Source organism: Theropithecus gelada, chromosome 11, assembly GCF_003255815.1.
Source record: "Theropithecus gelada isolate Dixy chromosome 11, Tgel_1.0, whole genome shotgun sequence".
NCBI lineage: Eukaryota > Metazoa > Chordata > Mammalia > Primates > Cercopithecidae > Theropithecus > Theropithecus gelada.
This window is the reverse complement of record NC_037679.1, coordinates 60834729-60850532: the sequence shown is the minus strand read 5'-3', so window position 1 is coordinate 60850532 and position 15804 is coordinate 60834729. Positions and strand designations below refer to the sequence as shown.

At 35.4% G+C, this 15804-nt stretch overlaps 1 protein-coding gene across 11 annotated transcripts in view; it reads right to left on the bottom strand.

Annotated features, from left to right (window-relative positions):
• The window catches only part of MYBPC1 (myosin binding protein C, slow type), a 98939-nt gene that overhangs the window by 22989 nt on the left and 60146 nt on the right, over positions 1 to 15804 (bottom strand). For all 11 annotated transcript variants that reach the window (XM_025401591.1, XM_025401589.1, XM_025401593.1 and 8 more), the window contains 3 exons: positions 3582 to 3741; positions 2154 to 2258; positions 601 to 789 (listed from right to left, as the gene is read on the bottom strand). In XM_025401591.1, the coding sequence (XP_025257376.1) occupies positions 601 to 789; positions 2154 to 2258; positions 3582 to 3741 (454 nt within the window). The remainder of the gene's footprint in view (positions 1 to 600; positions 790 to 2153; positions 2259 to 3581; positions 3742 to 15804) is intronic.

Genomic DNA, 15804 nt, shown 5'->3' with positions numbered 1-15804 from the left:
GCAAGGTTTGGGATCTAATGATCTAGAGTAATTTTAGTGCAAACTCTTGTATTACATTTTCTTTCCATTGAAAAAAATACCTCATTGCCATAAATAATGGAGATGTCTTTTTTTTTTTTTGCCTTCACTGAACTAACTTTTTTGATTTAATAGATAACATTTAAGGTGTGACCGTAAAGCAGAGAGACCAGTTTCCAAGTGTAGCCTGTTGAACTGACCTCAATTTGTTTCAGTGACAGTTGTTTGCAATAAGCTGGGTTATATTAATAGGCTAATACCTTCAGAAGGGCAAATGGAGAGTAGTCATATGTCCATGGACTCAGCAACATGCTTTCAGTGGGGAATGGCAACCAGAGCCACCCACAGTTGGCAATGGAATTATGGTAATGAATTTCAGGGCCTATGTTATGAAGCTATTCAACTTAACCTAACCTACGTTTTAATTTCTTAGACACATAAAATTGTCCTTAACTGTTTCAAGCTCCTGCCACCTACCACTCTAAGAAGCGTCCAGGCGTGTTCCAGCTAGGCATCAGAGAGAAAGCAGTCATACTCTGGGGCAATGATGCTCATGACAAAGACTCATCTCTCTTGACTTACCCAAAGGAACAAAAGGCCTGGAGGGCATACTGGGCTTGGAGATGCCGATGGCATTGACTGCAAAGATGCGGACCTCATAGGCCACACCTTCAATCATCTTCTTGGGCTCAAAAGTTGTTTCTTTGCAGAGATCAAAATTCAGCCTCATCCACCTGGAGCTTTGTTTCTTCTTCCTCTCAATAAAATATCCTGCAGGTATGCAAAACGAAAACTCAGGTTTTTCCTTGGTCTCTGAAAATAAACTTTGTCAGATATTAGAAGTCCTTAAAATTTTGCATTTTGTCATCAATCTATGTGAACTAGTCGTACGTGTATGTAAATATTTTTAACCTACCTTATTCCAAGAGAATATAAATATTAATATAAAATATAGATGAAAATAATGGAACTAAGAAATTAAAATTGTACTATAAAGAAAAGAAAAATGGATCACACATAAGTCAACCATAGCAACTTAGTCACTGTAGGTGAACAATATAATCAGAGCCAATGTAGTTGACTCTGAGTCCCAGCAAGGAAGATAAGAAGGGGGAAATGACCAGTTTCGTGAGTCTCATTGTTAGCAAAGAGAAAAACTTCTCATGGCATAGGGGAAGCAAATGCTTCTAAGCATTTACATCTTTTTTCTTTCTTTCTTTCTTTTCTTTTTCTTTCTTTTTTTTCTTTCTTTCTTTTCTCCTTCTTTCTTTCTCTCTTTCTTTCTTTCTTTCCTTTCTTTCCCTCCCTCCCTCCCTCCCTTCCTTCCTTCCTTCCTTCCTTCCTTCCTTCCTTCCTTCCTTCCTTCCTTCCTTCCTTCCTTCCTTCCTTCCTCTCTCTCTCTCTCTCTCTCTCTCTCTCTTTCTTTCTTTCTTTCTTTCTTTCTTTCTTTCTTTCTTTCTTTCTTTCTTTCTTTCTTTTCTTTCTTTCTTTCTTTCTTTTTTTGACAGAGTGTCACTCTGTTGCCCAGGCTGGAGTGCAGTGGTGTGATCTTGGCTCACTGCAACCTTCACGCCCCCGAGCTCAAGTGATCCTCCCACCTCAGCCTCCGGAGTAGCGAGTAGCTGGGACCACAGGCGTGCACCACCATGCCCAGCTAATTTTTGTACTTTTAATAGAGGTGGGGTTTTACCATGTTGGCCAGACTGGTCTTGAATTCCTGGCTTCAAGTGATCCACCCGCCTAGGCCTCCCAAAGTGCTGGGATTACAGGTATGAGCCACCACGCTCAGCGTAATTATTTAATTCTAAAAGACATTTCTTCATAGACAAAATCATGTAGAATCAGACATTCACTGGCTAGGATAGTGGAAGTTAGCCTTATGGTTGCCTCAAAATTAGTGTGTATAAATGTCAAACAAAAAAGAAAACCAGCAATCAGATGATATTCATCAGAGTTATTTAAATCTCGAGTAATTACAGAGCATCTCAACATATATATTTCATTTTGAATGCATAAAGTCACAGAAAAATAGGTTTTCTTCTAAAAGCAATATTTTAAAATGTGCTGTGTACTAAGATGCGTAAAGAGGACACAACTGTACTGGCAGTTACACAGACTAACCAACAAGCAGTTACCTAGGATTGGAGACCCTCCATCGTAAGCAGGAGGCTCCCACTTCATGATACACCAGTCATCTCCCACCTCTGTCACAGTCGGTGCCACTGGAGGATCAGGGAGGTCTGTGGCAGACAAAAAATAGGATAAAGTAAAATAAGGAAGAGGGAGTAGAAAAAAAAGTTAATAGGAAAATACGTTTCTTGGTGATAATCATAGAAACTGTTATTTCCGAGACTTTTCCATGTTTATTGAATTATGCTTATGATATGGTTTGGCCATGTCCCCATCCAAATCTCATCTTGAATTGTAGCTCCCATAATTCCCACATGTTGTGGGAGGGACCTGGAGGGAGAGAATTGAATCATCGGGGCAGTTTCCCACATACTGTTCTCATGATAGTGAGTAAGTCTCAAGGGATCTGATGGTTTTATAAGGGGAAACCCCTTTGGCTTGGTTCTCATTCTCTCTCTCTTGCCTGCTGCCATGTAAGACATGGCTTTCACCTTCCACCATGATTGTGAGGCTTCCCCTGCTACAAGGAACTGTGAGTCCATTAGACCTCTTTTTCTTTATAAATTACCCAGTCTCTAGTAGGCCTTTATCAGCAACGTGAAAACAGACTAATACAAGTTAGTAACTAATTTGGGCAAAACTTTGTGCTCAATATGGGATAAGGGAAGATAAGTCCACCCCTCACCCCAAATAAGAATAATGATATCTCAAACCAGTGTCCCAGCATTACAGAATAAGCCCCATGTGAAACCCAAAACTCTCATTCCTTGCCTTGAAAAATGTTAACCAAGAAACTATTGTCTAAATGTTCAATATGGTTGTTGTGGTAGTTGTAGTTGTTTTTAACTACAAAGTGAACTTCTAGCAGAACTGAATCAAGGAGTTTTACAAGACTCAAGATGTTGGCTGGTAGAAATCCAAGTCAGAAATGGCAAGTCACAGTATCTTGTAAGTATAGTTTGGTGTCTGATAAAAATGACCTTAGTTTTTGGTCAATTTGAAATATGTCCTTTAAGGAGAAACTAAAGTGAGAAGAGAAGAGCATCAGACCTTGGAACAGTAGTAATCTGCTAGACTCATTTTACTCAGTTTTGGGACTTAGGAAAAATGCACTCAGATAGTTGTCTAAGGACCAAGGCAGAGCTTATCCCTCTGTAATGATTGTGATGTGGGAAGTTATTTAGCAATTGTGTTTCAGTGATGTTTAAAGGGCACCAAAAGGGAATATGACTTTGGAGAGCTAATGACCAGCAACCCCAAATGGCTGACTTTAGCTATTCTTCCTCCAATGATAAGTCCTCTAGGCAAGAAAAAAAAGAAGACAAAGGAAAGACAAAGGAAGGAAATGGAAGGGAAGGACAAAGAAGGAAAGTCTACTCTGAATCTTGACATGTCAACTTGATTCTAGAAGTGTGTTTACCTGGAGGACTTACCCACAACTTTAATCTTGATGCTTGCATGTGCCTCTCCAGCTTCGTTTTTCAGATTGATGTGGTAAACACCAGAGTCATCTCTTTCAGCTACATCAATGACCAGAGTGCTGCTATCAGGGTAAGATTCTGCCCTTATCCGGCCACTGCCTTCCATAATAGCCTAAGAAGGAGAGAAACAAAATGTGGCATGATTTACACACAAAAAAGGGCTACTTCACAGTGTCTTATAAATTGAGGAATTGAGCAGACTATACAGTGTAGACTGTATAGATTATATAGTATATTTGGCAGACTATATAGTGTAACTATATAGTGTTCATGCCTATTATATATTTTCTCAGTTTAATTCTTCCCCAAGTCTAATGACAAGGTGTTATTATACCATCTTACACATAAAGAAACTGAGACTTATCTTGCTCAAGGTCACACAGGTAGGAAGTAGCAGAATTGGGATTTGATCCCAAAGCCCACTAGCCACCAACTTTCCCAAGAGAAAATTGGAGGGCTAAAAATACAAGTGCAGAAATGTCATTCTAGGAGAGGAGGCCCTGTCTATGAAATTAGAAACCCTCAAACTCCTATCAGCAACTAAATAATGATTTGTTCATTTTCTTAGATGTTTGGAAAATTTTAAAATACTGAAAAGGATTGAAGAAGGCTGCAAGGCCAATTTTCCACTTTCTTCTTCTAGCAAAAATATAAAAGAATAAACATCTAATTCCCAAAGTAAAGACAGAGTGAGGTTGAACCTCCTATTATATTTTCTTTCTTTTATTTTCTTTTTCTTCTATTTTTCACTTTTTTTTTTCTTCTTTCTTAAACGTGAAATTTAAAGCAGGATTACATTCTTCTGATTCCCAGGTGGTATCTTCTATAAGACAATAAATAGCCAATATACAAAGAGGAAAAAGAGAGAAGGTCAAAGTAATTTAGAATCTGGTTATTTGCCACTAACTACTAGGTAAACTCTCTACTCTTTTGTGTCTGTATTAGGACTCATAAGTCTTCAACAACCTAAGATTGTGATCACAGTAAGAATACCTGAAATAATTCTCTAATTCTTCTATTTTGTAATAGAACAAAATTTCCTCATATCAGCCAAATTCTAATGTAAGATTATAATAGATGTTCTTGTTTGTTTTTATTTTTTATTTTTCTCACTCCCAAAGCTAATCCATCTCCTTTCTTTTTAATGTGAGAAAAAAAGTTTATATAGGCTCACGTTACACTATCATCTTCAGTTTTCTATATTTTGTTTTGTTGGTTTGCTTGTACACTGTAATTTACATAGAGCAAAATTCACACTTTTTAGAAATATAGTTTTATGAATTTTGACAAATTTGTGTTACTACCACGGTCAAGATATAAACCATTTCCATCACCTTCAACGTGGCTCCAAGCTCCTTGGCAATTAAACTACACCCTACACCCTGGAACCACTGGAACCACTGGTCTAATATCTGTCCTTCGTTTTCCTTTTTCCCAAATGCCATATAACTGAATCCAACAGTATGTAGCCTTTGCTTCTGGCTTTTTTCTTAGCATGATACTTTTTAGATCCTTCCTTGTTGCTGCATGTATAACTAGTACATTCCTTTTTATTGCTGAGTAGTATTCCATTGTATATTCCATGTGTAGTTAGTTCATGTATGTACCAACTGTGGGTTTGTACAATTGGACTTTTAGGTTGTTTCTAGGTTTTGACAATTATGAACAAAGCTGCTAAAAACATTCATATACAGGTTTTTGTGTGGACATGTCTTCATTTTTCTTGGGTGAATGACTAGACATAGCATCATAGAATTGTATAGTAAGAATACATTTACTTTATTAAAAACCACCAAATGATTTTCCAAAGAGGATGTACCATTTTGCTGGTACATTCAATTTGGAAAAGTGATGTATGTACCTTTCATTGTTCCATATCCTTGTCAGGACTTGGAATTGTCATTTTTCAAGTGTTTTGTTTTTTTTTTTTAAACTCATTAAAATACTTTTTTAGTATACTTTCTTTCACTTAGCATAATTATTTTAAGATTCATCCATGTTTTTGTATATATCAGTATTTCTTTTTATTGTATGAATAAATATAGTATTTATTGTATGAATAAAAAGTAGTCTGTTGTATGAATATATTAAAATTTGTTTATTGATTCACCTGTTGATGGATATTTGAGTTGTTTTCAGCTTTTGGATATTACAAATAATGCTATTATGAACACTTGTTGTTCTGGTAGTTTTTTTATTGTTGTTGATTACATTGAATTTTTTACATTGGTAACCATGTCATCTGCAAATAAAGACAGTTTTCTTCTTCCTCTCGAATATGGATGTCTTTTATTTCTTTTTCTTGTCTGGTTGCTCTGGCTAGAAGCTCAAGTATGATGGTGAATAGAAATAGTGAGAGTGGGCATATCTCTCTTCTTTAGGATTTTAGAGGAAAAGCATTCACTTTTGCATTGTTAAGTAGGATAATAGTTGTAAAATTTTTGTGGGTGTCTTTTATCATGTTGAGAAAGGTCTTTTTACTTCCTGGTTTGTTGAGAGATTTATATTAGGAATGGATCCTGGATTTTGCCAAATGTTTTTGCTGTGTCTACTGAGAGAGTTGTATTTTTTTCTACTTGTTCATATCATGACTTATATTAACTGATTTTCAAATATTAAACCAACTTTTGGATTCCTGAGATAAACCCTACTTTGTCATGATATATTACATATTATTATTTTTATATATTGTTGGATTTGATTTGCTAAATTTTGTTTAGAACTTTAAAATCCATGTTCATGAATGATAATGGTTTGTAGTTTGCTCTTCCTGGAATGCCTTTGTCTGATTTTACTATAAGGGTAATACTGGCCTTAAAGAATGAGTTGGTAAATATTCTTATTCTCTCTTCTTCAATTTTGGGGAAGAGTTTTTGTAGAATTTGGTATTGTTTCTTGCTAAATGTTTGTTAGAACTGTCTAGTAAAGTCATCTAGAGCTGAATTTTCTTTTGTGAAATGTTTTTAATTACAAATTTCTTTTCTTTAATTGTTATAGGGAAATTCAGTACTGATTTAGTAGTATTCCGCAAGTCTAATATGTGATGTGTTCATAAACATTTTCTTTTTTGTTTTTGAGATAGAGTCTTGCCATGTTGCCCAGGCTAGAGTGCAGTGATATGATCTCAGCTCACTGCAACCTCTGCTTCCTGGGTTCAAGCAATTCTCCTGCTTCAGCCTCCTGAGTAGCTTGCATTACAGGCACACACCACAATGCCTGGCTAATTTTTTTGTATTTTTAGTAGAGACAGGGTTTCACCATGTTGGCCACGCTGGTCTTGAACTCCTGACCTCAAGTGATCTGCCTGCCTCAGCCTCCCAAAGTGCTGGGACTACAGGCGTGAGCCACCGCGCCCTGTCATAAATATTTTTAAATTTACCATATGGTGTCTTTGATCCATGAATTATTTAGACATATGTTGTTTAGGTTCCAAATATTTGGGAATTTTTCCAGATATCTATTATTGATTTCTAATTAATTCCATTGTGGTCAGAAAACATACCTTGTATGACTTGAATCCTTGAATATTTATTGAGAATTATTTATGGTCCAGAATATGGTCTATCTTGTTAAATGTTCCATGTGCGGTTTAAAATAATACTCATTTTGTTTTGTGCAGTGGAGAGTTCTATAAATGACAATCAGTTCAAAATGGCTGGTGGTATCGTTCAAGTCTTCTAAACTTTACTGATTTTCTGTCTTCTTGTTCTATTAACTATTGAGAGAAGAATATTGAAGTCTTAAATTCCTCGATTTCTCCTTGCAATTCCATCTTCTTGCCATTTATTTTCAGCTTGTCCCATCTGTTCTTTGTGCTTCTTTTTCTGCCTTCTTTTGGGTTAAATATTTTTATGATTCCATTTTATTTCCTTTGTTGATTTATTAGCTATAACTCTTTGTTTTACTATTTTAGTGGCTTCTTTAGGGTTTATAGCAAACCTCTTTAACTTTTCACAATCTACCTTCAAGTGATATGACACTTCATGTATATATTACAAACAGTCCCTGACTTACGATGGTTTTAACATACAATTTTTCAACTTTATGATGGTATGAAAGCAATATGCATTCAGCAGAAATTATACTTTGAATTCTGAATATTGTTCTTTTCCCCGGCTAGCAATATGCAGTATGATACTCTCTCGTGATAGTGGGTGGCAGCAGCGAGCCTCAGCTCCCAGTTAGCCCATATAGCCATGATGGTGAACAACCGATCTCCATAGTGTACTGTGTTGCCAGAAGATTTGTCCAACTGTAGGCTAATGTAAGTGTTCTGAGCATGTTTAGGTGGGCTAGGCTAAGCTATGATGTTCAGTAGGTTAGGTGTATTAAATGCCTTTTTTTCTTTTTGAGACAAGGCCTTGCTCTGTCACTCAGGCTGCAGTGGCTCACTGCAACCTCTGCCTCCAGGGTTCAAGAATTCTCCCACTTCAGCCTCCCAAGTAGCTGGGACTACAGGTGTGCACCACCACACCTGGCTAATTTTTTGTATTTTTGGTAGAGACGGGGTTTCACCATGTTGGTCAGGCTGGTCTTGAACTCCTGGCCTCAGGTGATCTGCCCACTTCTGCCTCCCAAGGTGCTGGGATTACAGAAGTGAGCCACTGCGCCCAGCTGCTTTTTCAACTTATGATATTTTCAACTTACTATGGGTTTATCTGGTGCAACTCCATCATAAGCCAAGATGTATCTGTAGAAGAAATTTACAGTAGTACACTTCCCTTTTTACCTTTACTAATTCTTACTTCTATTTCTTCCCTACTGAACTTGTATATTTGTTGTTATAAATTTCATGTATACTTATGTTATAAACCCTATAATGCATTGTCATAATTTTTGTTTAAACAGTTTTCTTTTTAAAATACTTAAATATTAAGAAAAAATCTTCCATGTTTATCCATGTAGTTACTATTTCTGGTGCTCTTTGTTCTTTTGTGAAAATATTTCCAGCTGGCATCACTTTCCTTCTAACTTTAAGGATTTCCTCTAACATTTCTTGTAGTGCAGTTCAGCTGGTGATGAATTCTCTCAATTCTTGTATATGTGAAAATAATTTTACTTTGCCTTCATTTCTTAAATTTATTTCTACTGAGTATAGAATCCTAGGTTGACGGTTTTTTTTTTTTTTTTTCAGTTCTTTAAAGATGTTGCTCCTGTTTTCTCACTGGCCATGCTTCCAGAGAAATACGCCATCCTTGCCTTTGTTTCTCTTTACTTAATATGACATTTTCCTCTACCTGCTTTTAATATTTTTCTTCATCACTGGTTTTGAGCAGTTTGATTGTGATGGATCTTGGTGTAGTTTTCTTAATGCTTCTTGTGCTTAGGGTTTATTGAGCTTCTTGCATCTGTAAGTTCATAGTTTTTACTGAATTTGGAAACTGTGTGGCCATCGTTAATTAAATATTTTTTTTTTTCCTTCTCCTTGGGGAACTCCAGTTCTGTCCTGTCTTTGGGGACATATATTTGACCGCTTAAAGTTCTCTACAGTTCAATGATACTCTTTTTTTGTTTCCAGAAAATGGAAGAGGAGGAAATACTCCTTCTCCAGTTTTCTTTTGTTTTCATTAATAAACTTAATTTTTTAGAGCAATTTTAGGTTCACAACAAAATTGAGTGGAAAGTGTAGAGAGTTTCCATCTATCACATGTCCCCACACATGCACAACCTCTCCGACTATTAACATCCTGCACCATGGTGGTACATTTGATACAATTGATGAATCCATGTTGACACATTATCATCACCCAAATTTCACAGTTTCCATTAGAGTTCACTTTTGGCATTGCACATTCTATGGGTTTTGACAAATGTATGACATGTATGCACAATTACAGTATCATACAGAATTGTTTCACTGCCCTAAAAATTCTCCATGCTTCACCTGTTCATCCCTGTCTTCCCCCCAGCCCCTGGCAACCACTCATCTTTTTACCACCTACATAATTTTGCTTTCTCCAGAATGTCCTATGGCTGGAATTAGGTAGTATGTAACCTTTTCTGACAGGTTTCTTTCACTTAGTAATATCTATTTAAGGCTCCTTCATGTCTTTCTTGGCTTAGTAGCTTATTGCTTTTTAGTGCTGAATAATATTCCATTGTCTGGATGTACTATAGTTTATGAATTCATTCACCTACTGAAGGATATCTTGGTTGCTTCTAGGTTTTGGCAATTATGAAAAAAGCTGCTGTAAACACTTGTGTGCAGGGTTTTGTGGGGGCGTAAGTTTTCAACTCATCTGAGTAAATATCAAGGAACACAATTGTTGAATTGTATGGTAAGAGTGTGTTTAGTTTTGTAATAAACTGTCAAACTGTCTCCCAAAATAACTGCGCCATTTTGCATTCCCATCAGCAAGGAATGAGAATTCCTGTTGCTCCACATCCTTCCAAGCATTTTATGTTCTCAATGTTTTGAATTTTGGCCATTCTAATGCGTGAATGACATTGTTGTTTTAATTTGTAATACCCTAATAACATGAGACATTGAACATCTTTTCATATGCTTACTTGTCATCTATATATCTTCTTTGGTGAAAGGTGTTTTTTCAGCTCTTTGCCCGTTTTTCAATCAGGTTGTTCATTATTTTATTGTTGAGTTTTAAGAGTTCTTTGTATATTTTATGTAATGATTCTTTATCAGATGTGTAGCTATCTTCTCTGAGTCTATGGCTTCTCTTCTCATTCTCTTGACGTTGTCTTTTGCAGAGATGTTTTTAATTTTAATGAAGTCCAGCTTATCAAATGTATTTTCCACTAATTGTGCCTTTAGTGTTGTATCTAAAGGATCATCACCATAACCAAGGTCATCTAGGTTTTCACCTATGTTATGTTCCAGGAGTTTTATAGTTTTACATTTTACATTTAGGTATATGATCCACTTTGAGTTAATTCTTGTGAAGGATATAAAGACTGTGTTTGCATTCATTGTCAGTTGTTCCAGCATTATTTGTTGAAAAGACTACCTTTGCTTCATTGTATTGCCTTTGCCCCTTTGTCAAAGACCAGTTGACTATATTTATGTGGGTCTATTTCTGGGCTTTCTATTCTGTTCCACTGATCAAGTTTTATGTTCTTTTGTCAATACCATGCTGTCTTGATTATGGAAGCTTTATAGTAAGTCATTAAATTGGGTATTATCAGTCTTCTGAGTTTGTTCTTATCCTTCAATATTGAGTTGGCTATTCTGGGAGTTTTGTCTCTGCATATAAAATTCAGAATCCATTTGTTCATATCCACAGAATAACATGCTTGGATTTTGATTGGAATTGCATTGAGTCTCTAGATTAAGTTGGGACATCTTGACAATATTGCATCTTCCTATCCATGAACATGGAGTATCTCTTCATTTATTTATTTTTTCTTTGATTTCTTTCATCAGAGTTTTACAGTTTTCCTCATATAGATTTTGTACCGATTGGATTTATACCTAAGTGTTTCATTTTGGGGGGTATGAATATAAATGGTAATATGTTTTTAATTTTATATTCCACTTGTTTATTGCTGGTATAAAGGAAAACAATTGGCTTTTGTATGGGAACATTGTATTATCCTGGAACTTTGCTATAAAGTATTAGTTTCAGGAGTTTTTGTATCAATTCTTTTAGATTTTCTACACAGACAACCATGTCATCTGTGAACAAAGACCATTTTATTTCTTCTTTCCCAATTTGTATACTTTTTTTTTCCTTTTATTGCATTAGCTAAGCCTTCCAGTACGATGTTAAAAAGCAGTGGTGACAGGAGGACACTCTTGCCTTATTTCTGATCTTGGTAGGAAAGCGTCAAGTTTCTCACTGTTAAGTGTAACTTTAGCTGTTGGGTGTTTTGTTTTGTTTTGTTTTGTTTTTTTGGTAGATTTTTAAAAATCAAGTTGAAGAAATTTCCCTCTATTTTTATTTTGCTGAGAGTTTTCTTCATGCATTTTGTCAAAGATTCTTTCTGCATCTATTGACCTAATCATGTTATTTTTCTCCTGTAGCCTGTTGATGTGGTGGATTACATTAACTGATTTTCAAATTTTTAGCCAGCACTGTACACACAGACTAAGTTCCCCTTGGTCCTGGTGTATAATTCTTTTTATACATTGTTGGGTTTGATTTGCTAATGTTTTATTAGGATTTTTGCATCTACATTTATGAGAGATATTGGTCTGAAATTTTCTGGCTTTGGTATTAGGATAAAGCTGACCTCATAGATTGAATTAGGAAGTATTCTGAAAGAGATTAAGGCACAATTTCTGTTTTAAATGTTTGGAAGAATTTACCAACAAACCCACTGGAGCCTGTTGCTTTCTGTTTTATAAGTTATTAATTATTGATTCAATTTGTTTAATAGAGATAATCCTTTTCTGATTGCCTATTTCTTCTTGTGTGAGTTTTAGAAATTGTATCTTTCAAGGAGTTGGTCCATTTCAACTAGGTTGCGAAATTTATGGGCACAGAGTTGTTCATAATGTTCCTTAACTATCTTTTTAATGTTCATAGGATTTATAGTAATGTCCCTCTTTCATTTCTGTTAATTAGCCTTGACTCTTCTTTTCCTACTTAGCCTGGCTAGAGGGTTGTAAGTTTTACTGATATTTACAAAGAACCAGCTTTTGTTAATTTTCTCTATTAATTTCCAGTTTTCAATTTCATTTATTTCTGCACTAATTTGTATCATGTCTTTTATCTGCTTACTTTGAATTTAATTTACTCTTCTTTCTCTTGTTTTCCAACATAGAAACTTTGATTACTGGTTTTAGGTCTTTCTTATTTTTAAATATATGCAATCATTGCTATTAATTTCCCTTTAAGCACTGCTTTTGCTGCAACCTAAACATTTTGATATGTTGTATTTTCATTTTCATTTAATTCAATATATTTTAAATTTTCTTTTAAGATTTCTTTTTTGAAGTGTGTTGTTTAATCTTCAGGAATTTGAGGGATTTTCGGCTATTTTTCTGTTACTTACTGATTTTTGGTTTCACTTCTGTAATTTATTTATTTTTAGTTTAATTAAATTGTCCCTGACAGCAGATATTGTATGACTTCTATTTTTAAAAATTTGTTAAGGTGTTTTTATGGCCTAGAATGTGTTCTATTTTGGTCAATATGCTATGTGTTCTTGAAAAGAATGGGTGATCTGCTGCTATTGGATGAAGTAATCTATAGATGTTAGTTATACACAATAGATTGATAGTGCTGTTGAATTCAGCTATGTACTTACTGATTTTCTGTCTGCTGAATCTGCCCATTTCTGATAGAGGGATGTCAAAGTCTCCAACTATAATAATGAATGCCTCTATTTTTCATTGCTGTTCTATCAGTTTTTGTCTCATATATTTTGAGACTCTAGGTGCATACATGTTAAGGATTATTAGGCCTTCTTGGAGTATTGACCCATTTATCATTATGTAATGCTCCTTTTTAGTCCAGATAAATTTCTTTGCTTTGTAGTTTGCTTTGTCTGAAGTTAATATAGTTACTCATACTTTCTTTTGTTTAGTCTTAGCACAGTATGTCTCTCTCCATCCCTACACTTTCAGGGATGCAACTTTATATTTAAAGTGGGTTTCTTATAGTCAACATATCTTTGGGTCATGTTTTTGCTCTACTCTGACAATCTTGGGCTTTTAATTTGTACATTGGACCATTGACATTTAAAGTAAATATTGGCATTGCTGGATCAATATCTGTCGTATTTGTTATTATTTTCTATTGGTTGCCCTTCTTCTTTGTTCCTATTATTGTCTTCTACATTTTTTTCTGCCTTTTGTGGTTTTAATTAAGTATTCTATGTGATTTCATTTTCTCTCCTTTATTAGCATATTAATTTTACTTCCTCTTTTTTAAACTTTTTTAAGTGGTTTCCCTAGTTTACAATATATATTTACAATTAACCCAACTCCACTTTCAAACAACACTACAGTGGTTCACAAGTAGTGCACGTACTTTAAAATAATGAAATGTCCCTAATTCCTCTCTCCCATTTTTTGTATTATTGCTGTCATTCATTTCACTTATATATAAAAATACATAAATATAATTATATAAGTATACCTAATGGAATACATTGTTGCTTTTATCATTTTGAACAAAATGTTATTGGTTAGATCAACTGAGAGTATGAAAAATGAAAAATAAAGTTTATTTTACCTTCACTTATTCATTATTTTATACTCTTTCTTTTTATGTAGATCTGAGTTTCTGACCTATATTATTTTCCTTTTTTCTGAAGAACATATTTTAACATTTTTGGCAAGACAGATCCATTGGCAACAAATTCCCTCTTTGTTTGTCTGAGAAAGTCTTTATTTCTCCTTCACTTTTGAGAGATAATTTCAGAGGGTACAGAATTCTAGGTTAGTGGGTTTTCACTCCGAACACTTTCACTGTGTCACTCCACTCTCACTTTTCAGCAGTTTGCCCTGTATCTTCAATTCTCTGACATATCTAAGAGGAGTTGCTAATTTTTCAGATTGTCCAGCTTTTTACTTGTTGTTAGGATAGAGTGGCAACTTCTAAGTTGATTACATGCCAGAATGAAAATTGGAAGTCTAACCGATTCTTTAAATTATTTTGGACTTTTTCTCTTGCACTTCATTTTGGATCATTTCTATTGCCATGTCTCCAAATTCACCTGCAATGTCTAATTAGCCATTAATTCCATCTACATATTTTTTATCTGAGACATTTTATTGTTTTCATCTGTAGGTGATTTGATTTGGATCTTTTTATATTTTCCATTTCATTTCACTTTTTTCACTTAATTTTCTCTATTTAATTCAAATGAAGAGCTTAACATTTCTCCACCTAACTTTTTGAACATATGGAATACAGTTAAAACAACTATTTTCATATGCTTGACTGCTAAATCTAATTTACATGTGAGATCTGAGTTGGCTGTAACTGACTTTCCTCCTCATTTTGAGCTGTGTTTTCCTGCTTATTTCTCTACCATAATGTTTGACTGGATGGCAGAATATTGCTAATTTTGCCATGTTGGGTGCTTGATATTTTTGTATTCCTATATAAATCTTGAGCTTTGTTTTGAAATGCAATTAAATTATTTGGAAATTGATTGAATCTTTTAGGCTTGTTTTTATGACTTATTAGGTGGGTCCATGACAGTACTCAGTCTAGGGTTAATTATTCCTGCAACCGGGGCAAGGCTTTCCCGAGTACTCTACTCAATGACTGTGAATGATGAGGTTTTCACGTCTAGCTAGGAGGAACAGGCACTACTATTGGCCTTGTGTGAGTGCCAGTCCACTTCTCTTTAATCCTTTCAGATGTTCCTTTCTTGAATCTTGGGTAGTTTCCTCATAAACGTGCACTGATCTTTGCTGAATACTTGAGCGTGATCCTCTGCCGAGCTTCAGGGGGACTCTCTGTGCAGCTCTCTCCTCCAGTATGCAGAGTATGTATCCTATGAACTCTAGCTGCCTTGGTCTCCTTGTGCAATGGGAGTCCTAAACTTAGGGAGTCCACTGGGTTCTGTCCAGCTTTTTCTTTCTTGTGCCACTGCCTGGATACTCTTTTATGGCAATAAGCTTGAGGCAATTATAGGGCTCACTTCATTTGTTTATCATATTTCATAGTCACTGTCTTTCACGATCTGATGTCCAGTGTCTTGAAACCCATTGCTCATATATTTTGTCTGTTTTGGTGGTTATTTCAAGTGAGTAGGTAAATCTGGTCCCTGTTATTCAATTATGGTTGAAAGTAGAAGTCTCACTCTGCTTTTTATTATTTTATTTTATTTTTAACATTAAAAAATATTTTTGAGATAGAGTCTCGCTCTGTCACCTAGCTGGAGTGCAGTGGCGCAATCTCGGCTCACTGTAACCTCTGCCTCCTGGGTTCAAGCGATTTCTGTGTCTCAGTCCCCAGAGTAGCTGGAATTAGAGGCAAGCACCACCATATTTGGTTAATTTTTTTGTATTTTTAGTAGAGATGGGGTTTCTCCATGTAGGCTCAGGCTGGTCTGGAACTCCTGGCTACAGGTGGTCTGCCTGCCTCAGCCTCCCAAAGTGCTGGGATTGCAGGCGTGAGCCACTGCACCCGGCCTCATGTCTTCTTTTCAAATGTAACTTTTTTTTTTTTTTTTTGCTTTTATTTTTGTAGAAAGCCACAGAGTCACACATGAGCTGGCACTACTCCACCATTTCACCCTCACTTGTCTTTCTCCC